The sequence below is a fragment of the Pelobates fuscus genome, chromosome 4, assembly GCF_036172605.1.
Source record: "Pelobates fuscus isolate aPelFus1 chromosome 4, aPelFus1.pri, whole genome shotgun sequence".
Taxonomy (NCBI): domain Eukaryota; kingdom Metazoa; phylum Chordata; class Amphibia; order Anura; family Pelobatidae; genus Pelobates; species Pelobates fuscus.
Genome location: NC_086320.1, coordinates 347,196,929 through 347,223,371, shown reverse-complemented (window position 1 = coordinate 347,223,371; position 26,443 = coordinate 347,196,929). Strand labels below are relative to the sequence as shown.

Here is a 26,443-nt window from a genome sequence, read left to right as displayed (position 1 = left end):
TATACGATCTAGTCATTTCTCACAACTTTTCTCTGATAAATGAAAAGGGGCACTGTCAAATTTAACAATCTGTGCTGCCCAAATCTCTATGCTTTTGAAATCATCTTGACTGTAAATCAGACCCGTTTCATTTGGATTTACAAAGAGCTTGTCTATGCTCTGCAACAGAAAGAAAGGTAATTTAGTTTGCTGTAATCTATTTAAGCAGATGCTCTGCATTTCTGTATCTTGTAAAGTGATGCTATAGGGTATTTTTTTTTTCCAAACGCTACATTAATTTACAAGGTTGGAGACAAATGTGACAGTCACATTTCATGGGACGAGCCATCTGCTGAAGGAAACCTATCCGTAGACAATTAGACTGATAAAAGCTCTTTTTAAAATATATTTATTTTTATTGTTGCAATAAAACTGGGATAGAATTTTGGCGGACAACATAGTTTCACTGTAATAAATAAGGCATGTATTTATAATGTCTTGGCATACAATTAGACACGTGTGCTACATTACTTCCCTTTATATTACCATTTCAAATTGAGGGACATCACAGATATAAATCACCAACTGTTTTGTGTAAAATGATGACTTAGTGAGTATTTTCTCACAAGCTTAAAGGTAATGTGTCATTTATTTTTGTTAAAAGTGTTTTATCTGGAAAACTCCTATGAGAATTCTTCAAGTTCACTAATGCATTGGAAAGCATATAATATTTTATGTGAAAAAATAGACTTCAAGTTTAAACCATCACATATTCCTTTCGGTGCTGTTGAAAAGAAAGAGAGCGAGAGATCCTTCCTTAAGCTATAGCAGGGGTAGACAACATTCAGTACTCCACATGATGTGGACCACATCTCCCTTGATGTTATGCTCACATCCTGGGAGATGTGGTCTACAACATCTGCAGAGCCGAGTGTCGCCAACCCCTGACCTATAGTGTTGTTAAATTTTGACCAAAAAACAAAACAAAATACCTCTCTTGGCTCCAAAATATAAATTTCCCCCTGAATATACCACACATTAATTAAACCTTTACATGGTACTCTATGATACCGGTATACACAATATATGTGGTTGAAAAGTGATATCTTCTATAGCAGCCAGGGCTAAAGTGTAGATCTCCCGTGCCAAATAACTTACAAGTATGATGTTTCCCCAACCTTAAATGTTCTCTGGAAATGACATAGTGGTATTGTCAGGGTACCTGTGGTCTCTACCTCCGAAAGAGGTAGAGACTTAGCTGTTCCTCCATCCAGACGGTCTGATGGCTCCCTTCCCCGCGGTCTATCCGGTCATGCTAGGCCGGCCGCGAGGGAGTGACTGCCTTTTACAGCATCTAGGCAGGAAGTAGTCATCAGGACACTCCCCCGGAACAACCTGTCAGTCAATGGCTGCAGGACCAATCAGGACGCCTTGGAGGCGTGGTTACTGCTCTGAACAGGGTATTTAACAGAGCTTCTTTCATTAGCTCATTGCCCTGTCGTGGTTCTAGCTTGTTCTAGTCACTCAGTGCTTGTGTATTCTATTATCCCTTTTGGTTTTGACCCGGCTTGTTTACCTTACTCTGCTTATCTCTGTTACCCTTGATTCGGCTTGTCTCTCGCTTACCTGTCTTCTGTTACCCTCGACCTCGGCTTGTCTTTGACCATTCTATACTGTACTACTTACGTTAGTCCGGCCATTCTAAGGTCCGGTATACGTATCTGGCTACTGTTTGTACTCTGCGTGTTGGATCCCTGTCCCGATCCTGACATTACGACAGGGCCAATGGATCCTGCAAGTACAAACAGTCAGCTGGCTGCTCCTGATCCTAGGTTTGAAGCCATGGATCACAGAATGGATCAGATGGCGCTTGCGCTACAGGCTCTATTAGCTTGTGCCAATAACCCACCAGAGGAGATACGTAATACCCCTGTTTCTCCTGTCGGTTCAGGTCTAGAGGTAGCCACAGTGGGTGCTTCTTCTCACATTACCCCCCCAGTACGCTATGGTGGGGCTCCTGAGAAGTGTCGTGGTTTTTTAAACCAAATTAGTATCCACTTTGAATTGCAACCTCGCTCTTATCCTACAGATAGGGCAAAAGTAGGATTTATTATCACCCTACTCATTGAGAAAGCTCTGAGATGGGCCAACCCACTATGGGAGAACGATAATCCATTAGTTTATAACTATGACGCCTTTGTAGCTGCTTTTAGAAGAACATTTGACCCTCCAGGTAGAAAGGTTAATGCAGCCAGATTACTGTTGCGCCTGAGACAGGAGAACCAAACACTGGTGGATTATGCACTAGAGTTCAGGTCTCTGGCGGCAGAAATCAAGTGGAATGAGCAGGCGTATATGGATGTATTTTTGAATGGCCTATCTGATGTAATCCTTGATGAGGTTGCTACCAGAGAACTCCCTGAGAATTTAGAGGATTTAATTTCGTTCATCTCTCGTATAGATGAACGTCTAAGAGAGAGACAGAACACTCGAGAGAGGAACCAGAGACCTTCTTTTAGGTTAGCTCCCGCTGTTCCAAGTCCTGACTCCACGATATCTTTGCTTACTGAACCTATGCAGATAGGGTATACCCGCCTCTCTGAGGAGGAAAGACGGCACAGGAGAAGAGAGGGTTTGTGTATGTATTGTGGAGCCAAGGGTCATTTACTCTCGAACTGTTCTAACCGCCCGGGAAACGCTCGCACCTAAGTCTCTCTAGAGGACAGGCCTTGGGTGTTTCTATTTTGTCCTCTACTCCTGATTATAAAGATCACAGGCTTCTGCTACCCGTTTCCTTAACTTGGGGGAAGGAAGTAGTAAGGGCTATGGCATTGATAGATTCCGGTGCTGCTGAGAATTTTATCGACCAAGCCTTTGCTAGTAAGAACAATTTCCCATCCCAGCTAAGGGAGACACCTTTGGCCGTTGAGGCCATAGATGGTAGACCACTACTAGACCCTGTTATCTTTCGTGAGACCATACCCATTAATTTAAATGTGGGTATCCTACACGTGGAGAATTTATCTCTTCTGCTCATTTCGTCTCCTTCCGTTCCCATAGTTCTGGGGTACCCATGGTTGAAAAAACATAACCCTATTATCGATTGGGAGTTAGGAGAGATACTCTCGTGGGGCCAGGGCTGCCAGGATCGGTGTTTGTGCAAGGTTTCTCCATTAGCTAATATTAACATACCGGAGAATCCTACTCAGTCCACAGAAAGACAAATACCAGACCTTTACCTAGACTTAAGGGCAGTGTTTGACAAGAAGAATGCCGATTCTTTGCCTCCACACAGGTCATTTGACTGTAAGATTAAGCTTCTACCCGGCACTATGCCTCCGAGGGGCCATGTATATCCTTTGTCTGTTCAGGAAAACTCGGTTCTAGAGGAGTATATTCGGGAGAATTTAGAAAAGGGATTCATCAGGAGGTCTTCTTCTCCGGCCGGGGCTGGGTTCTTTTTCATTAAGAAGAAGGATGGCACGCTGAGACCTTGTATCGATTACCGAGGCTTGAATAAAATAACTGTCAGAAATGCCTATCCTATCCCACTGATTACCGAGTTATTTGATCGTCTTAAGGGCTCCAAAATCTTCACCAAGTTAGATCTCAGAGGGGCTTACAATTTGGTGAGAATCCAGCAAGGTCACGAGTGGATGACGGCATTCAATACCCGGTATGGCCATTACGAATACACTGTTATGCCATTTGGACTATGCAATGCTCCTGCAGTATTTCAAGATTTGATTAATGAGGTACTTAGGGAGTTTCAGCATGATTGTGTTATTGTTTACCTGGACGACATACTAATACACTCTAAGGAGATTGAGACTCACCATAGACAGGTCAGAAAGGTATTACACAAGCTGCTGCAACATGGTCTATATTGCAAATTGGAGAAGTGCAGTTTTGATCAGTCTCAGGTAGACTTTCTTGGATACGTGATTTCTGGGGAGGGTTTTAAAATGGATCCTGTAAAACTTCAATCTATTTTAGACTGGCCCTTGCCCAAAGGACTCAAGGCTATCCAAAGGTTTATTGGTTTTTCCAACTACTATAGGCGCTTCATTAAAGGATACTCCTCTATCATTGCGCCTATTACCAATATGACCAAACAAGGGGCTGATACTAAGTTCTGGTCTAAGGAAGCTCTGGGTGCTTTCAAGACTCTCAAGGAACTTTTTGCCTCGGCTCCCATTCTAGTCCATCCTGATACGACTCTGCCTTTCTTGCTCGAGGTCGATGCCTCTGAGACAGCAGTTGGGGCTGTTCTGTCTCAAAGGTTAGGGGTGGATAAACCGTTACACCCTTGTGGTTTCTTCTCTAAGAAATTTTCTGGGCCTGAGAGCAGATATGACATCGGGGAAAGGGAACTGTTAGCAGTCATTAAAGCCTTAAAGGAGTGGAGACATTTGTTGGAGGGGACCCTACACCCTATTACGATTTTGACGGACCACAAAAACTTGTCCTATATTGGGGAGGCTAAGCGCTTATCCTCTAGACAAGCTCGTTGGTCCTTATTCCTGACTCACTTCAATTATGTACTGACTTACAGACCTGGTTCTAAAAACTCTAAAGCCGATGCATTATCTCGCCAATATGAACCTTCTACTGTACCTGAACCAGTTCTTTCTTCTATAGTTCCGAAATGCAATATCATTGCTAATACGAATCTCAGGATTCATTCTCCATTACTGGCCGAGATCATTAAGTTGCAACATCTAGCACCTAAACAGACTCCTGCGGGCCGTCATTTCGTTCCTCCTGCTCTTCAACTGGAACTTTTACAGTGTTTACATAATAGCAAGATGGCGGGACATCCTGGTATTCGCAAAACTTACGCGTTGATCTCTAAGGACTTCTGGTGGCCTGCTTTACGGAGGGATATTGAGGAGTTCATCGCTGCATGTGAAGTTTGTACTAAAACCAAACAACCCCATACGCTTCCATGTGGATTCCTGCAACCCTTGGAGGTTCCAGAAAAACCATGGTCCTGTTTGGCCATGGACTTTATTGTCGATCTACCCATCTCTAAAAGACAGACTGTTATCCTCACCGTGGTTGACAGGTTTACTAAGATGGCACACTTCATTCCCCTGCCTAAACTCCCGTCTTCTCCCGAATTGGCAGAGATATTCGCTAAGGAGATTTTTCGCCTACATGGGATACCCTCTCAAATTGTATCGGACAGAGGCTCCCAATTTGTTTCCCGCTTTTGGAGGTCCTTCTGCTCTCAACTTGGTATTAAATTAAACTTTTCTTCTGCCTATCATCCTCAGTCTAACGGAGCTGCTGAACGTACCAACCAGAAAATTGAACAATATTTACGATGCTTTGTTTCTGAACACCAGGATGATTGGGTCGGTTTGATTCCTTGGGCGGAGTTTGCACACAACAATCTCGTTTGCGATTCTACTCATTCAAGCCCCTTCTTCATGAATTATGGTTTTCATCCGTCTATTCTTCCTTCGGATTCCCCTTCCCAGGGGGTGCCGTCGGTTGATGTTCATGTTGCCAATTTGAGGAAGTTGTGGGATCAAACTCGACAAATCCTTGTGCACAACTCTATGTTGGTCAAGAAACACGCTGATAAACGTAGAAGGGCGGCTCCGGTCTTTGTTCCAGGTGATAGGGTATGGCTGAGCACGAGGAACATCCGTTTAAAAGTGCCCTCCATGAAGTTCGCTCCTCGTTATATTGGACCCTACAGGGTGCTGACCCGTATCAATCCAGTTGCGTATCGTTTAGCTCTTCCTAATACCTTACGCATCCCGAACTCGTTTCACGTTTCATTGCTGAAACCACTCATATGTAACAGATTTTCCTCCACAATAGCCCCTCCTCGCCCCGTTCAGGTGGAGGGTCAGGAGGAGTATGAGGTTAACTCTATTATTGATTCTCGAATCTCCCGGGGGAGAGTACAATATCTGGTTGATTGGAAGGGATATGGTCCTGAGGAGAGGAGTTGGGTACCTCAGGAGGATGTTCATGCTCCCCGTCTCCGCAGGGCGTATCACTCTCGCTTCCCATCTCGTCCCGGTTCATTCCGCCCGGTGGGCGTATCTGAGAGGGGGGGTACTGTCAGGGTACCTGTGGTCTCTACCTCCGAAAGAGGTAGAGACTTAGCTGTTCCTCCATCCAGACGGTCTGATGGCTCCCTTCCCCGCGGTCTATCCGGTCATGCTAGGCCGGCCGCGAGGGAGTGACTGCCTTTTACAGCATCTAGGCAGGAAGTAGTCATCAGGACACTCCCCCGGAACAACCTGTCAGTCAATGGCTGCAGGACCAATCAGGACGCCTTGGAGGCGTGGTTACTGCTCTGAACAGGGTATTTAACAGAGCTTCTTTCATTAGCTCATTGCCCTGTCGTGGTTCTAGCTTGTTCTAGTCACTCAGTGCTTGTGTATTCTATTATCCCTTTTGGTTTTGACCCGGCTTGTTTACCTTACTCTGCTTATCTCTGTTACCCTTGATTCGGCTTGTCTCTCGCTTACCTGTCTTCTGTTACCCTCGACCTCGGCTTGTCTTTGACCATTCTATACTGTACTACTTACGTTAGTCCGGCCATTCTAAGGTCCGGTATACGTATCTGGCTACTGTTTGTACTCTGCGTGTTGGATCCCTGTCCCGATCCTGACAGGTATAAAGCATTGACAGTCACCTGAAACCTTTCTTTTTATTGTAATGCGTTTATCAATTGATAATAAAATCCAACTCAGTCCAGGCTTGGCCAAGGTATACATTGCAAAAAAGGAGGATAAATAGAAACATTGTTTCCTTACTCCTTTTCTCTGTGTCCTCTCTCTATTCTGACTGCTAGATACAAAGGAAAGACCTTTCAACAATGATTGACTGGGGGATAGGACGGAGTTGCAGTTTAAATATAGGGATAAGTAACTCATTATCACGGGAGTTGTTTGCCCCAGATAAAGAAATAGAAAAGAAACAAAAAATAACATGCAAAAAAAAGAAAAAAAAGAACACAAGACCACAATAATCTTGTTTTTTCCAATGTTAAATCTTCGTAAGAGTTACAAGTACAAATAGTACAGACCACGGAATGTTTTATAGAAAAAAAGATGCGTTATTAATGCTTTTGGTGATTTGCTCAGAAAGCTAATATGTCTGTTTTATTCCTAGGTCATATACAGGCAAAAATATGATGCAGAAAAAGGAAAATCAAGCTATGCACAGATGCTGGAAACCCCAGAGCTTAAACATGCCAAGGAGGTCAACAAGCACCAGAGTAATGTATGTATTGAGCCAATACATTGATAATACATTGAGTAATACAGTGCGAGTAAAGTGTTGGGACCACACCAATAACTGTTAGATGTTTTAGATGGACACTCCAAACATCTGATGCACTTCGGCTTGCATATTTTATTATATTGCCTTTGTAGCACCTCTCTACTGTCAGACAGCTAGGAGGGTTTCCAACACTCTTACTTTCAAAGCAAAATGTGATCCGTGTCATAGATAAGCATCAGACTGGGGGAACACAACAATTGTTACACATCTACCATGATCCCCAGTGCTTCTCTTTGAGAATTTAAATTGACAGAAATGGTCAGCATTGATGGTCTCACTTTAGGTGGATCAAACTGGCAAGTGGGAAAGGTCTCAGAACTAGAGTAAATGTAAACTTTTATCTTTTCATAGAAAGGGGGAGGGGGGGGGCAATTGCTCTAATGTAAAAAATAACATTTGGGTGTTCTTGTAAAGTTATATTAATCATCCTTATCATTATGTAAGAGACCATTTGGGGCACATATGTTATCGTTCACCTAAATGATCATTATGAATGCATTAATATCAGGCATCTTTATGTGTCTTATAGGTATTTGAATGGTTCCTGATTTCAATCACCCTGTACTAGTTTATTCCACTGTTTGAATCGCAAGCCACACTTTGTAAACATTTTAATTGTGATTGCTTTTCCTTTCCTGTAGTTTTATACTTCCTACTTCCTTTGTTTTATTCAGTCCGTCCCATTTCTTTTATTTTAAGCTTCTTCTTTCGGCATACTTCCTTATCACGGCTCGATTAGTGATTTTCTAGAGCCGCTCTGTGACTCATTATTTTCCATTACAGGTCTGCAAAGATTTCTTGCTGTCACTTTGTGATTATCTGTCCATCCTGTCCTAGCGTGATATTTGTGTCAGTCTACTAGGACAAGTTGCAGATAGTTGCTTACAATAATCTCCTCCTCTTGTGTTCCTATATCGCAATAGCCTTAGTGCAATATGCTTTTTATGGGTTGAATTATTTTCATTAAACTGTACGAAACATTTAATTGTGTTTCACATATGATGAGCTTTAGAGCAGGTGATACTTATATGTGGAGGTGTTACTGTAGCAATGTGCTTAACCCACGAGTTAGAATTCTTACTAGGCTTCAGTAGGTTTGGAAGGTGGATAGGTTATCTATACCATTGGGCCAACACAGAGAAATATGTAGAACATCTTTCTTTACCCCCTCAAACTCTTTTAATTCAATGTTGATCCATTATAGGTAATAATACACACTCTATATATAATTGTAGCATCTTTTAACCCTGTGTGACCACCTTATGGCTTAGAATAAGTATGGTGACCAATAACACATTTGGATGATAAAGAGTCACAAAAGTCACTCAGTGACCTTCATGCACACTGCTCAGTGCTGGTGATATCATACTAGTCCTCATAAAAAGGACTTCACTGAACTGTCTATATGATATTTACATAATGTAACCAACCCAAGTACTTTCTTCAGGTGCTCGTAAAATACTCTAAACGTTATTCACTAAAGTTAGAATTGCCAGGTATTCAAAGAGAATTCAAGGTGAATTTAAAAATTTAGTCAAAAATAGACATTTCTGTTTTCACTTTGGCTATTTTGGATTTATATTTAAAATTCACTTTGAATTCACGTTAAATTCCCATAAATTGTAACTTAAGTGAATAACCCTGCCTGTTTTTTTATTGTTATTGTTAATTAGAATGGTATTCTTTAGTCCCCTTGGGCCATTTATATCTGTGAACAAAGGTGTTCGCAATATTAAACACTATACAATTCCCAGACACATAATCGAACTATGCTAAATATACTATTGGCACCCGCGGATGGAATGGAGAAACAATAAGATCTCACATTGACTTTTTTACTTGTAAATATTAAGTTTTGCTTGGGAAACTCTGGAAAAAAATATTCAGCAGTTGGGTGTAATAGTCTACAAACTCAAAAAGGATGCATGCTAATAACCAGTACAGACCATGATCACAGTCTATTGATAGATAGTTATCATCACGATCCTTCTGTGGAATTCCGTTGGAATACAATAACACTTTTTTTTTCTTTTTGCAGTTATCCTACAAAAAAGACCTGTCAAACACACACAAGTACACAGATGTGTTGAACAGACCAGATATTCAAAAGGCAACAGAGAATTCCAAGATCATAAGCAATGTAATCATTTTACACTATAACTTTTCAAACATTCTACGTCTGCTTTATTAGGGGTTGGATCCAGATATTTCTGAGGCAAAACAACCAACTGTTAAACATTACACTCTCCAAAGCTGTTTAATGATATAAAAGAGTTCAGTAAGATTTAGAGATTTTTTTTGTTTGGGGTCTGATTAGGTGCATCGCTGATCATTTAATTGTTGTAAGAGTCAGTTGAACAAAACAATGTAGGTTGGCAGGGAGTGTGTGCTGGTTGATTGCAGTTGGAAACCATGTTCATCCCAGGGGTATGTGCACAAACAAAAAGGAAAATCAACAGAAAATTTTAATAAAAAATCTGATATAATTTAAAGCGGAACTGCCACTTCCCTGGATTTTTAAAGGATCACTATAGGGTCAGGAACACAAACATGTATTCCTGACCCTATAGTGGTAAAACCACCATCTAGCCCCCCTGGACCCATTATGCCTCCATAAATATAGCAAAATCTTACTGTATTCAAGCATGAAGCTGTAACCCTGCATGGTGTTTGTTTCAGAAAAGCAAGCAGTCTGCTGACATCATCAGAAGTGCTAGCCTGATCCAATCACAATGCTTCCCCATAGGATTGGTTGAGACTGACAAGGAGGCAGATCAGGGGCAGAGCCAGCATGATTCAAACACAGCCCTGGCCAATCAGCATCTCCTCATAGAGATGAATTGAATCAATGAATCTCTATGAGGAAAGTTCAGTGTCTGCATGCAGAGGCAGGAGACACTGAATGTTTGGATGCATTTTAGGCAGCCATGACCCAGGAACGATCTCTAGCAGCCATCTGAGGAGTGTCCAGTGAAGTTATCACTAGGCTGTAATGTAAACACTGCATTTTCTCTGAAACAAGCAGTGTTTACAGCAAAAAGCCTGAAGGTAATGATTCTATTCACCAGAACAAATTCAATAAGCTGTAGTTGTTATGGTGACTATAGTGTCCCTTTAATATTAAGTTTACTTATCCCTTATGTTTAGTAAATGTGTTTTTGTGAGGTCTGAATTTTTTTTTAATGTTGACTCTATCAACACTCTAACTATATCTTGGAACTGGGTGCTTTCATCTTGATTCCCCATCCATTGTTGTTATAAATGCTGCCTTTTTCTTCTAGTGAAATAGTTAATAGAAAATTAGAAACCAAAACTATGTCTCTGTTCTCCTTATCTGCATTGTGTGCCTATCAGTGCCTGGACTGAACAACATTTATGGTGTTACTTACTAAATCCTTAATATATAATTTAAAGAAAAAGAACACCATAGGAAATAAAAAGAATAATAGAAGTTTTAGGCAATTTTCTGTGTTTTATTCAGTTTGTGTAATTTAGAGAGGGATTATATTCTATTATACTTTACATTTCAATACAAGAATAATTCGGTCATGCCATCATTCCTGTCTGCAATCTACTAAGATGCTGAAAAGCCATATCTCTATGCAGTGTGGATTTTTTTTATGTAGAAAACAGCGGTCTCACACTCACTGTATGAGCAGTTAGAAGATATGCTACCACGAGTGTTCCCCAGGTCATCATTGTCACTGCAGAGCTGCCAGTGTCTGCAGCTTCCTGGTTAGCGATGCTCTTGTCACCATCAGTAAGGACCAGAATATATCTGTCTGTCTAGACAGGTATCTTATATCCATCTGTCTAAACGGATATATCTGTCTAACTATCTCTAATTTTTATGAAGATACTTTTCAGAGTTTTAAGAAATATGTTGCAGCAATATTAAGTTATGATCCTGGATATTTTAAGTGTTTTTTTTTTTTTTTGTATCTAGTAATATATGATGGTTTTTCAGGTTGATTATAGGAAACAAAGAGGTGAGATGAACAAGGAACACATGGTTTTAGGCCGACCGGATTTTGAACACGCGAGGAAAGTTTCAAAGCTTGCTAGTCAGGTAATAAGACCTCAATAAACTAATTTACAGAGCCTTATTGCCGGGCGATAGAGTATTCATTGCGGTGCTTTAAGGGTGATATCCATTCCTTCCTTTTTGTATGTAGATCTTTTTCTATATCTGCAAGGAATGAAAATTTGCCATATCAAAGTAGAATTCTTTAAATTATGTTTACACATAAAAATTCACACTTAATTATTCAAGAGTTATACTGCCCCTTTAAATTAACTTAGCTTTAGTTTTGAATCTTTGATTATTCCTCAATGAAACAGCTGTGACCAAAGTATACAATGATCCTATCACTGCTAAATCCCATGGCCACTACTCTATCCTAATTCTCCTTGACCTTTCTGCTGCTTTTGACACTGTTGATCATCAGTCTATAATGAATGCGGCATCGAGGCTCTTCTTCTTGTCTGCCCGCACCTCCCACATCTCCCCCCTTTGTCAGTCACCCACTGGCTTCCCGTAAGATATAGGGCACAATTTAAGATCCTGAAACTTGTTTACAAATCTCTACACAATGCTGCTCCCACCTACTTATCCTCACTAATACACAAATATGTCCCGTCTAGGCCCCTACACTCTGCTGGTTATGTCTAACCTCTGTTCGTACTCCTACCTCTGCTGCTCACCTTAAAGACTTCTCTAGGGCTGCACTGCTCCCATGGAATGCCCTTCCCCTCTCTATTAGACTTTCACCCAATCTCCGCTCCTTCAAAAAATCTTTGAAACCTTATTGATTTAGGAAAGCATATCAACTGTGAACAGCTTTCCCTCCCTGCACCCTGATTCCTCTCCTGAAACTGTCATCAAAACAAAACACTAAGCCCTCAATGAATACTATACTGGCAATGTACTTTTTTTTACCCTACCCTTACCTTTCGTGTCACTATAACCCACTCCCTCTGGCATGTAAGCTCATTAAGCACGGCCCCCAATCCCTCTGATTCTGTGTGTCAAACTTGTCTGGTTACAAATACGTGTCTGTTAGTCCACCCATTGTACAGCGCTACGGAACTTGTTGGCTCTTTATAAATAATAATACTAGTTATAATAATAAACTAAAAATAAACTCTCATTGAATGCACCATAAAGATTACAAGCCTTAGTTTTAAAGACAGTGATACTTATGAGGGAAGTATACACCCTTGCATTCAATCCAGATGAAGCCTAATACATAGACTATTTATTTTAAGTGAAAACAGTTAAAAGGTATATAGAAATTACCATATTTCTTATCTGCAGCAGGACGACATCTAGATTCATTTGGACATCGAAGTAACTTAAGACTGTTTATTGTGTTTATTGCATAGAGAATATGTAAAATTTACAAACTGCATTAGAAATATGCTAAATATACATATTATTTTATACTAGGATTCTTGAGTGTTCACGATAAACATTTATGTGGATGATGATTATTGTTTGATGGAAAAAGTAAAACAATTTTTGGTTGCCTAAGCTCACAAGGGTAGACATAATGATTTAGGGAATATAAGGGGGAAAAGAGGAGAGAAAAGAAGGTCCAATATGTCTGTGCATTTACAAATAAACCTTTAACTAGATCACTGATTTTGCAAAAGATGTTTTTGGCCATGGTTTTACAATGAGAATATTTTATATAAAATCTAGTATTATATGAGGATCATCTTGGTTTTAGAACCTGCTACCGTACCTGGTACAATATACTTTATGCAGAAACAAGTAATAAAAACAAACAAATAAATCTAAACTTACTAAACAAGTTATTTTGTCTACTTTTAATGACAAAGAACTCGCAGACCCTGCCAATAACCATTTTTACAGACGCAGCTGTTTATGCTTCCACGTGTCTGTTTGTTTGCAAAGGGCAGTAGTTCCTCTGATCAATCACTGAGCATCTTCTGCTGTGATGTGTTCATCTCATTGTTTGTGCTGTATCAGTCGATTACACCACATTGTTCAGCAAGATCTGCAAACAAATAGCAAAAGTGAAAATGGAATGTTACTGACAGTAGCTGACATTTGCATTCATTTTGTAGTTTGTCACAAAAGTACATTTAAATGAAATAAATCTTTTACTGTTTTCATAAATCAAATAAGCAATAGCATTGTTTTGCATTACAGTGGATTTCTGGTGTTGCTTTTGATATACATGTGACTGTACAGGTTATATGGAATAAGATGTTAAAGGAACACTCTATGCACCATATAGAGCCCCCATTGTAAGCAGTGGCAGATCCAGAGCCTAATCTCAGGAGGGTCACTGGCAGATTATTTGAAGTGCTGCGTATAAATATATATATATACATGTGAAATAAAATTGAAAAATCTTGCACTCTGCCTATATATATGTATATATATATATATATATACATAAATTATCATTTTTTCACAGGTGAAGTACAAAGAACAATTTGACAAGGAAATGAAGGATCGGCAGACACGCTACAACCCTCTCGATAGTGCTTCATTCATGCAAGCTCAAGCCGCATCTGCTCTTGCAAGTAATGTATGTATCAGTATAATTTTTAGACTGATTACTCTATATCAGGGGTCCCCAAAAGGTAGACCCCAGATGTTTTAAACCTACAACTTCCATGATGCTTTGTCATTCTAAAGATATACAAACTCATGCACAGCATCATGAGAGTTGTAGTTCTACAACAGGGCAACCTTTCGGGCACCCCTGCTCTTTTCTTTCAGTGTTATATCAAACAGGTATGTGTGTACATTGTTCACACATAGTAAGTAGACAGGGCTTGTAGTTCTATTCTGCCTGGGGAAATACATCAAATACAGTTCCATCCTATTCTTTTCTATTTTCTATTTTCAAACGTAAAACCTAGGTATACAATATATCAACTCTATTATTTCACTGCAGGATTTCCAGACCGTTGGCAATCCTGTGGTCAACCACCTTTCTCAGTACAGCTTCACAAATTGGTGTGTCCATTTGATATTGTATATCTAGAAGGGAATGTACAGCTGTCTGTGATCTAGACGTTTTTACACAGGTTAGATATCTGCCTGTGGTTTTATTTTACAATTGATCCCAACTAGTTTGGAAAGATTATAGAGGATAAACACTGTGCAAATCTGGCTGTGATTGAACTGTATCTTAATAGCAGTGCTGGCAATATCACAGCATGCCACAAGAAGTCAAACTAAGGACTCTGCTGGCATTAATGCAAAAATAAATATATAAGACAATAAATATATGAATGGATAAATAAGTAAATAAATCTGGTATATATGTAGATATGGTAGATATGGTTGAAATCTTTAAAAAATGCTATCCCTCTATGCTGAATGCACCACTTAACCACGTAAGAGTAAAATTTATTATAAACTTACATGAATGAGAATTTTGCTTACAGTAATTGAGTGCATGACCCACCTTCCATTAGTTTGCTTCAGAGCTCAAAGGAATTGGGGAATTTTATGGTACCCTCTCACCTTCAAGGCACATACTGTACAAGTACTTGTATGGCCTGGCTAAGTATAGATTACCTCTTAGATGTATTTAAGTGTTGGGGTGGGCTGCAGTAAATTACTTTTGGATTACTGTTTGCCTTATTCTGTTACTTTGTTTCTTTTTGTATTGATTGTTATATGTATACTTATTAAAGATTTATATTGGTAATCGTGACTGTTACAGTGTGCATTCTGTATCTTATTTAGACTGCAGTAAATTGAAACATTTTGTAAATCTCACCAATTGTTAGAAATTGAGAATGCGCAGAGAGATCCTCTTTACACTATATTCTATTCAAAGAACATATGTTGTTATGGTGTGCAGAATATGACATTTATTATTGTTTATGATATGTAAGATCTTTCACCGTCCCACTGATTCTTGGTGGTGCAGAGCGAGAACGTTTATTTTGCATGACACTTTAGACAAAACATTAGTGACGAGGTAAGCTTTCTCACGTTAAAGGTGGGAATGTTTTTTTTTTCTTCTACAAAAACAGCAATCTAATTTTTCTCTCAGCCGTACAAAACACTACCTGTGCAGTCTCCTACTGTGATTCTCACATTACAGCAAATGGCCTGTTTATATAACATTGTTTATTTTCCTGTACTTTGCTTAATTGAAGTAACATTTTGGTACATATTTGCTGCAATGTTGCAGCCTAAGTCTCAGCGCTGTTTATAATCTCCGCCATGATAAGATTTTGTTGAAAGACACATTTCTATTGTGTGTATATTGGAATAACACTATGCAGCTAAAACATCTCCAGTAATTACTATGAATATTTTAAAAAACAGGTTGAATATAGGAAGGACTTGCAAAATATACATGATCCAAGTTCAGACCTGCCAAACTCGCTGTACCTGGAGCACGCCTTAAGAATCAGCAAGTTGCAAAGCAATGTAAGTGCATGAAGTCTACCATCGTGTAACAAATCATTTTTTACTGTGACATGCCACAAAGCTGTAATAACTAAGCCATGCTACAAAGTTTATACTGAGACATCGTCAGTCATTGTGCTGGAAATTATGCAACATAATAACAACTGTAAACAACTATAAACATTTTACTATCCATACAATAGGCATAGTTTGTCTATATAATATACATATATTCCAGATTTATTCTCAATTACAAATATTACACACTGGAGGTTTTTATGATAAGAATATTCAAACAGCCAGCTACTTGTTGGAAAGATAGCAGGTAGCCTAATATTTTAGGGACTTTCTGATCAAAAATCCCTAAAGGAACAGACTTCACAGCCCAGCAGTGACTCTATTGGTCTTCTTTCTAAATGCTATAAAAAAAATATTATACTGCTAAATGTATGTATGACAGAGCTCCCATATTCAGACCAAGTACCTCTGCCCAATCTGCCTCCTAGCCAGTTTCATGGACACTGGAATGCTTCAGCCCCAGTCACTGAAGCTTTACTGAGGTCTCCCAAGAACTCTTTCACCTGACCAGGCTGCAGCTCTCTCTTTCCAGGCAGGTATCATCCCCTCTGCTTATTCCTCTGCAGCTCTCCTTCCAGGCAGGTATCGTCCCCTCTGCCTATTCCTCTGCACTTCTCCTTCCAGGCAGGTATCGTCCCCTCTGCATATTCCTCTGTACGTCTCCTTTCAGGTAGGTATCCTCACCTCTGCCTGCTCTGTGACTAGCTCCTGCCTTTATAAAGGCACTTGTGGTTCTCAGGCCTAGCTCTTTTCTTTTTTTTTTTTTAATTGTCCTCAGTTGCAGGGACCATCAGCCAGCCAACAGGTCTGAAGACTCTATTATCTGGATTCCTGAACAAATCCAGCAGAACATAGAGTTCCAAAAGCAACTAACATACACAGTGGCGTACACACACTCCATGGGGCCCTGGTGCGAAACTGATCCGTGGGCCCCCCCTACCCTGACCCACTCCCCCCTGACTGTGCCCCCCCCGACACATACATACAGACACAAACACATACACACACCCCCGACAGACACATACATACATACACACATGCAGACACATACATACAGAGACACACACGCAGACACATACATACAGAGACACACACAGACACATACAGAGACACACACACACATACAGAGACACAGACATACATACAGATACACACATACAGAGACAGACACACACATACACACATACAGAGACACAGACACACAATCATACACACACACAGAGGCACAAACATACATACACAGACATACGTACAGATACACACACACACACACACACAGAGACAAAGACACAGACAGACACACACACAAAGACATACATATGGATACACACACACAGACATACATACGGATACACACACACAGAGACAGACACACATACATACAGAGACAGACACATACACACATACAGAGACACACACATACATACACACATACAGAGACACAGGCAGACATACACACATACAGAGACACAGACACACACACATACAGAGACACAGACACACACACACACACACAAAGACATACAGAGACACAAATACACAAAATGTTTCCTACCATGTGTGACTTTCCCTGGGGTCCAGTGGTGGCTCAGCCTGATGGGAGTCAGTTCCGACTCTGACTCCCTCCTCCTTTCGGTTTCCTCCCGCGCGGGCTCTCAGTATGCTCTCAGTATGCTGGGAGGAGTGACGTGCGGTCACTTCCTCCCAGCCATGGGGCCCGGCCACCCTGCGGACCCCCGCGACCGGGTAGCAGCTGCCACGCTTTGCGGCCCCGGCCCGTGCGGCAAACCGCCGGGGCCGCATGTTAAGGGGTCCATCGGGTGGCCCATGCTGTCAGGGCCACCCGATGGACATGGATTGTAAGGGGGCCCGGTCTGCGCTGGGTGCTTTAAGAGCGCGACCGGGCCCCCTTACAATCCATGTCCATCGGGTGGCCCTGACAGCATGGGCCACCCGATGGACCCCTTAACATGCGGCCCCGGCGGTTTGCCGCACGGGCCGGGGCCGCAAAGCGTGGCAGCTGCTACCCGGTCGCGGGGGTCCGCAGGGTGGCCGGGCCCCATGGAGTGCCGGGCCCGGTCGCAGCTGCGACCCCTGCGACCGCGGTACGTACGCCACTGAACATACATAGTTTTATTTTTAACTAAAGACACATAGGCGCATAACATAAAACTTGCTGTGACAACTCAATATAATGCAAGTAACCAAATCATATCAGAAAACATACAATAACTTAATAACATATCTATAAAGGGCATTGGGAAAACAATAATTAGCACAAAATATCTGTCTTGCAGAAATCATAATATGCAAATCTACATGAATATGCAAATTACAGGGTTTGGGCACTGCACATAACTGTTGCAATATATTCACAACCAACAGATGGCACTGCACAGGTTCCACAACCAAATCCTCCTAGTTGGTAGGAAGCATCAGCATGAATGCTGAGCACACAAAACATTTAACAATAAACAATTACACACACCCTGCATCTATAATGGACACAGGGTGACTTTAACATTCGGTAAATCATAAGTGGTGTCAAACATACACAAACAGACAGTTCCATATCTCCCAACAGCAAACCCAGTCACATATAATCCCAGCCCAAAGTGTAGCAACTCTGGGGACAATGGAGGCCAACAGTTATTAAAATATCTGCTAGAGAGAAAGGCAGAGTTCACATAGTCCCAGCAATGGTGACTACCATCACAGTGTGTATTAGTGAAGGAGGGGGTTAGAACCAGAACCCACTAACATGAACGGTCTTAATAAGACACACTAGGCACTATAACCACCTAATTGCATTGGAGCCACCTTGTGCCTGGTGGAGTCAACCAATACCATTCCTTTACGTTAATGTTAAACCGGTTTTGAATGGATTAATGTTAAGTGAGAGTCACTGGTAGCACAGCTATTCTGTGCTGCTTGGGCTAATGAGAACTGTAGGCTTTCCTTGGTAAGCCATTTAAAACTGTTTAATACTGAAAAGAGGGATGGTGTCTATGGACTCCAGGCACTATAACCACTTCAGTGAGGTGATATGGTTATAGTGCCCAGAATGTCCTTTTAATCTCAGGTTGGTTTGTCTTTGGAATCCCACCAGTACCGAATACTATCACCTAGGTTACTTTAGAGTAGACACTGTAAGATAGTAACAGAACCTTTTTTTTCTTATTATTGTAATGTACCAGAAAATGTATTTTCCTTCTTAGATGTGATGTTTCCTAGAGTGCGTGAAATACATTTATCTGCATTCACATCTTCCTACGTGTTTGTTCTTTTTAGAAAAAAAAAAACCCAGATCTTTCAGGGCCTGCTCTTTCATAATTTATTTCCTTAAAGACTGGTCATAAACAAAATGAATATGACATCAGCTGTTCTGATCCAGAAACATAAAGATCTGTGTCCAATTTACTTTCACAATGAGAGAACAAAACTAGTATCCCAAACGTAAAACCTAGGTATACAATATATCAACTTGTTCTTTGATTTTGACTATTCCAGCACAGTGTGACCCAGACAGCTGCTGTTACTCTGGAATTAGCTGACCAGTTTTGCTTTATAGAAGGGTCACTTAGAGTAAGCATGTTAATCTTAGGGTGAGGGGGTAAATATTAGAAAAATTCTTGACAATTTAATTTTTTTTCATTATTAATTTTTTTTCATTATTAAGTTGCATTATTGGTCATTCGTTCATTAATCAGATGCATATAAGTCTCAGGAATATTTATATTACACATATTAAAAGCAGAAATATTAGTATGCCTATCATTATTTGCCTTCTGAACTTTTACGGTTGTCTACCTGTGGCATTTGTGGGGTAGAATCTGTCAGTCACATGTGAGCCCTGGTTTGACAGTCCGTGACAAATACCTAAATCTAAACACAGATTCATACATGTTCCCAAAAACAAATACCTATACCCACATACAGAACGTCATACAGACATAGGCAACCACGCACGGTCAGTTAATCATATTCACAAAAATACAATATGACTAATTAATTTGGTGAGACAACCATTCATTCAGCACCTGTTTACAGTCAGACATACAGGACCCTGACTTCTTGGTGGGAACATTAGCCCGTGTGACCCTCTCCCCCCCCCCCCCCCCCCCACCTCCCCCGATCAGCCACTGGCTCTGGATGTCCACACCAACATTTTCTGTTTCTGTAAATTGTTACCGATAGATGTTTACTTTTGTAAACTGAATAAAAAATACAACTCTCGTATCTTTTAGAATACGTACAAGAAAGAATTCAAAGAAAATAAGGGGATCTGCCATTTTTCTTTGGATACAGCTGAACAGATCCACCATAAAGAAAATGCAATTCTACAGAGTCAGGTAAACAGAACATATTAGGCCATATTGAAGTATTGTGAATTATCATCCATCGCAAACAATAGTAGAGCACGAACTATATGCTGAAGAAAAGAGATATGCTAGTCACGCAGACTCAATCCATTTCTCTCTCATTTGCCATAAGTGGCAATTGTCAGCAGATCCTGTTTGGTTTGTGCATTCATTACATTATATTAGGACTTAAACACTTGTCTCTGTGTCTTTCAACACTGGATGACAGGATAATTTGATTTATGCTAATAATATTGTACTCTTACAAGGTTATGTCTCAATTGTAAGAAAAACTGAAAAAAAATCTTTTTATTGGCTAAAGGTAAAAATGTCACACATTTGATTTCCAGCGCAGATAGCCTTCTCTCATGGGGTATTTTCTGTTATCACAATAAAGAGTATTCTATTGACCCGGACTAAATGAATATTTTAAACCACGTTATCTTTCATATATTTAAGTGGAGTGGTGCTTTCACTTCGAATGTCTAATGAGAATTGTTTGCAGGTTAAATATAAGGAGAAATATGAACAATCTAAAGGGAAATCATTGCTTGAATTTGTTGATACTCCGTCTTATCAAGTTTCAAAGGAGGCTCAGAAGATGCAGAGTGAGGTTAGTAAATTCCATTTTTATTAAAGAATTATGAGTGATTGACGCCTTATTCCCACAGCCTTGTGTCAAGTTTTGTAAAGGTAGAGATTCACCATAAGACAAAGTAGCCCCTAATCTGTTTTATGATATACTCTGACTGCTTTGTAATTTAAATTAAATTCCAACACAATCTATATGAACATTTCATAAAGATTTTATTTTTATTATGTGCTCCAATTTTTTTTTTGGGGGGGGGAACAGAACCATGTTTAGTGTTAAAAGCAATTCTTATAGCTTCATGTGTAGCTTTTGTCCAACTTTATATGCCTGCCTTTAACTTTGTGATTACCTCTCTAACAGTGACGCTATAATTAACAATAACAATAAATTAATAAACAATACTTTATAGGTGACGACACTGTTTTTTCTTGCACTAGTTATCTGGTGCAGAGTTAGGCGACCCTTGGAACTCCAGCATGTTGTGGACAAAATTTCCCAGCATTATGACTGTAGCATTATGGGAAATGTAGTCCACAATACCCATAGTGCCAAAGGTTGCCTACCCCTGCTATAGTATTTTATACTCTTTCAGAGTGCCAAGCATCCACTTAAATATAGAGAATCCATATCATTGTTTTCTGATATAATGTTAAATGCTGGTGTAACTTTTTATATACCTGATTCATTTTAGAATTCCACCTGAAGATACATATAATTGGTTTTCTTGTTGACATTTTTTTTTAAACCAATCTTTTTTATTTTTTTTATTTTAAACATTCCATATGCAGAAATCATACCGAAAAGATTTTGAGGAAGGAATTAAAGGAAGACCAGGAGGAGATTTAGATCTCACACCTATGTTTCTCAATGCAAAGCATGCGACTAATCTGCTTAACGAGGTATTCCCTTAGTATTAGTATGTTTGTGAGGCCCAGTTAATTGATCTGTCTTAAATATCGCTTGTACACCATTTCTAGTCATTGTATTATTTTCAGTAAGAGTGCTCGGCAGTTCTGTTAACCTAAAATGCTTGTGATGTATTTTGAGCGAGGGTGGGCTTACAGTCAAAAGTAACTAGGGGGAAGGGAGACAGGGACAGGGGAACTCTTTATTCCATAATGTATGCAAGACACATGAATTGTTTTGATATGTGTAGACAGGGCTTAAAATTCAAGTCATAATTATATGTTACAATATGACAGGCCTTAGAAATTACTCACCACTGCCAGCCTGGAGGCTTTGCCACTTGCCATGGTTAAAGGTTTTTGAAGTGGTCATGGTGCAAGCAATCTATATAAGCAGCATTACTGCTTGGAATGCCTCACATATATGCAATATCTGTAATTTTGTGCCTGGGTCTAGTTACACCCTAGTCCACGTTACATAGTCAACCTGGAATACTGTTGTAGAGTGCCTAATGTTAGTTCTGTGCAAAAATCACATCTGCTTTCAGCACGCACTGCACACTCTCGACAGACATAATAAGCTTGCAGACCTGGGAACGCACCAGCAAGGACAAGCCTATGTGTCCCTTCATTCCCTTCCTTTTTAAAACCCTTCTAGCCCTCTCTGCCTACCTACATTTTCTATTAAGTGTCTCAATTTAAAGTCCCTCCCCTTCCCCACTACCCACATGTCCACTGCAGTGGCTAGTAGTGAAAGGAAATGTGGAGTCCTGCATGGAGTGTTCCTTTTACCTTGCAATCCACTTTTGTAAAAACAAATATAAAAATAAAATAAACTGGAATGCGCTATGGAAAAAAAGTCTTACATCTCAGTTGATACACTACTCTTCAGGCAGTTTAAACTGAATCGCTAATTGTTCTGAACCAATGAGCTAAGCCCTGCTCAGCCAGTCTTAGCTCAGATAGATTGATTCCTGCTCTCTGAATGTGGAAGTGGAGGTGGAGAGCAGCACATGTGGACCCCAGGTAAGAAGTCAAACCATTCTAAAATGGATTGACTACTTACATTGGGGGTGGGGTGCCAGTGTACTAGTAATGCTGTAGTGGTTACGGTGGTTGGAGTGTTTCTCTAAATGAGTAGATTCCATTTTGTTATAGAATCTTTACTCTGGTTTCCTATGTTGTATTGTTACATGACTGCTACAAATGTGAGTGATTGCTTGGTCTAACAAGGGTACTAAATAATCCCAGTACTTTTGATATTCATTAATCGAAGGTAACATATTTAGAATTAATTTTATCTTCAGAAAGAATATAAGAAAGATTTTGAGGAATGGATCAAAGGAAAAGGACTGAGTGTCTTAGAAGATACTCCAGATCTAATACGTGTGAAGAACGCTTCTCAAATATTTAGTGAGGTACGGTATGTTTTGTCTTTAAAATATACCCAGAACATTTTTTATTATTTGCTACAACTTGTATAATTTTGTTTTCTTCTTTAGAAAGAATATCGGAAAGACCTTGAGAATGAGATTAAAGGGAAAGGCATGGAGATAAGTGCAGATATTCCTGATATGATGAGAGCTAAGAGAGCTTCTGAAATATTCAGCCAGGTAAATATAAAATGTAACATGAGGTGAAGTATGAGCAAATCTGAACTGATAAACTTTTGCAATTATGCAACCGTTATATGTTTTTATTCCTTTCCCATAAAGTCCTCTCCAAAAGAAAGCAGGGATGCCTCAAAGCCCTTGCTGACATTTTGTTGGCCTAGCTGTTGCTGTCACTTGTATAACTTGTCACATACACAGATCAGCAATAAATAATAGAATACAGGTTTAAGTGAATTTACCTCCTGAATTGGGGGTATCCCCTAGTGAATAAATTCACTAATAATAACAAATAATAACAAATACTAAACTGAAGTGTCAGGAGAATTAGGACATCATATATTGTATCCTTATGAGTGGGAGCCCATTAAGGGCTAACCTAAGATAAACTAATAGAAAAAATAGAAAAACGATCACCCAGAAACAAAACACACTATATACAATATAAAACCAAAGAGAGACCACACTGGACAAGAGTGAACCCGAAGTGAGAGGATTACCATCTAAACAGTGCCTAGCGGAAACGGTAGGACTCCCTACAAGACACTGTGTTATAGCTAGTACCTACTGTGTCAGGTATAGTAATGTAAATACATTAGTCAACCAGGTCTCTAAATAGCGTCTGTCAGTACCCCGGCCACTAAATCAGCAGTATGCGTTGATCTACATTTCCATTATGCCAAATAGGAATGGTCATACTTTCAACTAAGCCTCGACTATAGTCTTAGTCTACCTTAGGTTTCAGAGTGTTTATCTGAATGGATCCAATCACCCTATGTAGCAGATTTTGCTAGAAAACTCAACTTCACTTCGTCTATTGTATTAGGAACGTCGAGGGGGGTGGTATCTTTCTACCTAAGTGTAGGGGCTCAGTCTTTTGCTCAAGGGGTGCCCTCAAAGGCACAGTTTTTTTTTTTTTTTTTTTTTTTTTTACAGTATAAATTCTTTTATTTAATTTCTTACACACATACATTTAACACTAGGGCTACATAAGTCCAATACTGTTTTAACATAATTAACACATTTAACACATTTACTTAATACAAAGTACAAAATACAAAATACAAACACAATACAGTGTTATCTGCCGGGTCAGGCATTGAGAGGAGATATATCCTTAACTCATGGCTCTAATTCTTTCTGAGCTCAGGTATGTCCTAATATGCTTTATAGCCGATTTTCAATTTTGTTAAACCACCTTTGCCATAGGTCTCTTCTTTTGGGAGCATTCAAATATGGGATGCTCAAATCTCTCTCCATCATTGTCTGAAGACGGATTTGGTCCTTAATCATATCCCAGTTGATCGTTTGGTTTGATTTCCAATTCCGTGCTAAGACAATTTTGAATGCGATAAAGCAATGAATAACAAAACATCTGATACTATAGACCATCTTTGGCCAGTGCATGTGTAGCAAGACTATCTCAGGTTTCATTTCTAACTCTATTCCGGCTATCTCTTTTATGAATCTTAGCATTCTCTTTATAGAGCTCTGGATTTTTGAACAACTCCACCAGATATGGGTAAATGAGCCTACTTCTTTATCGCATCTCCAACATTTAGAGGATACCCCTGGGTACATCTGGGACAGCTTACTAGGGACTAGATACCATCTATAAATGACCTTATAGTAAGATTCTAATAGATTTAAGCATTGGACCTGTCGGCGAGTAATATTTATGGCTTTACACCACTCATCCTGATCTAGAGGGCATTTCAGATCATTTTCCCATTTAGTTTTCTGAGGGAAGCTAACCACTTCATTCATGTTTCTTATAGCTTCTATTGCTTTAGCTAGGACTTTTGGTACAGTCTGGTTTGAGAAAATATTTTTTATCATCATAGACGCTTTTCCAAGTTCTTTGCTAAGGTGTTTCTGCAGGAAATATTTAAGTCTCAGGTACGTAAATACTTCTCGCTGGGACAGATGGAATTTCTGTAAAATAATATCAAAAGGCAATATGTTAACTGCACCTAATATCTGCGAGACTTTATATATTCCCTGGGTTCGCCAGCTATCTAGAGAGATGTCTCTCATATTAACTTCTATTATTCTCAAGTTTGCTGTATCCAAAATCGCATGTTTTAGAGACATTTTCATTTTAATTTCCTCCCAGACTGGCACCATTTGAGCCCATATAATATTATTTTTAATATCTATCTCCATTTTCATTAAAGGTTTTGTATTCCATAATATGCCCTCTGAACTTTTTAGACCTAGATCTTCCATTTCCATACAAAACCAACTTTCTTTCTTAGCCGTCACCGTCTGGGACCTGTACATATGTGTAATCACGTTTGCCCAGTATATAACTCTTATATTGGGAAAATTTAATCCACCGTCCTTGATTTTTAATGATAAGATTTTCCTGTTTATTCTATTTTTCTTACCTTTATTAATAAAGTTCTCTAAATTATTCTGTAATAATGTCAACCAACTATCTGGAACCCTGAGTGGAATCATTTGAAATAAATAGTTCCACTTAGGGATAATATAGGAGTTGATGACATTAATACGACCCCACCAGGTAATCTGCGCATTTCTCCAATCTTTGAGTAGTAAGTTTGTACTTTTTAACAGACTTAAAAAATTTTCTTCCATCATTCTCTCTATATTTTTCGTAATGGTTATTCCTAAGCAGTCGAACTTCTGAGGTGCCCATGTAAATGCATAGAGATTACTAATTTCCTCTCTTAACTTTTTATCCAATTCAATACTCATCACGACTGTTTTTTCATTGTTAAGTTTATAATTTGCTAGTTGGCTATACCGTCTAACTTCTTCCATCAAATGCTTCAGAGATCTAATTGGGTCAGTGATTGTCAGAAGGATGTCGTCCGCATAAAGACTAATTTTTAGTTCTTTTTCTCCTATTTTGTATCCCTTTATATCTACATTGTTTCTAATATTTTCCGCTAAGGGTTCTATTGAGAGGACATATAATAGAGGTGAGAGCGGGCACCCTTGTCTGACTCCATTATTTACTGATACCCAATCTGAACATACATTGGGGCCTACTATTCTAGTAGAAGGATTTTTATATAGGGCCATAATTCCTCTTATCATCCAGCCATCTATTCCATAGGCTTCTAGGGTTAGTTCTAAAAACTTCCAGTTTAGCCTATCGAAGGCTTTTTCTGCGTCGACTGCTAGGGTCATAAGAGGAATATGTTTCTTGTTAGCGTTGTCTATAATGC

General features: G+C 39.6%; 1 protein-coding gene across 4 annotated transcripts in view; it reads left to right on the top strand.

Annotated features, from left to right (window-relative positions):
• Window positions 1–26,443, top strand: part of NEBL (nebulette) — a 200,603-nt gene that overhangs the window by 132,124 nt on the left and 42,036 nt on the right. For 2 of the 4 annotated variants that reach the window (XM_063452524.1, XM_063452525.1), the window contains 10 exons: window positions 7,120–7,230; window positions 9,329–9,430; window positions 11,258–11,359; window positions 13,740–13,853; window positions 15,617–15,721; window positions 20,026–20,130; window positions 20,645–20,752; window positions 21,520–21,630; window positions 22,944–23,054; window positions 23,139–23,249. The exons of the other annotated variants lie outside the window; for them this stretch is intronic. In XM_063452524.1, coding sequence (XP_063308594.1) covers window positions 7,120–7,230; window positions 9,329–9,430; window positions 11,258–11,359; window positions 13,740–13,853; window positions 15,617–15,721; window positions 20,026–20,130; window positions 20,645–20,752; window positions 21,520–21,630; window positions 22,944–23,054; window positions 23,139–23,249 — 1,080 coding nt within the window. The remainder of the gene's footprint in view (window positions 1–7,119; window positions 7,231–9,328; window positions 9,431–11,257; window positions 11,360–13,739; window positions 13,854–15,616; window positions 15,722–20,025; window positions 20,131–20,644; window positions 20,753–21,519; window positions 21,631–22,943; window positions 23,055–23,138; window positions 23,250–26,443) is intronic. 4 annotated transcript variants of the gene reach the window in all.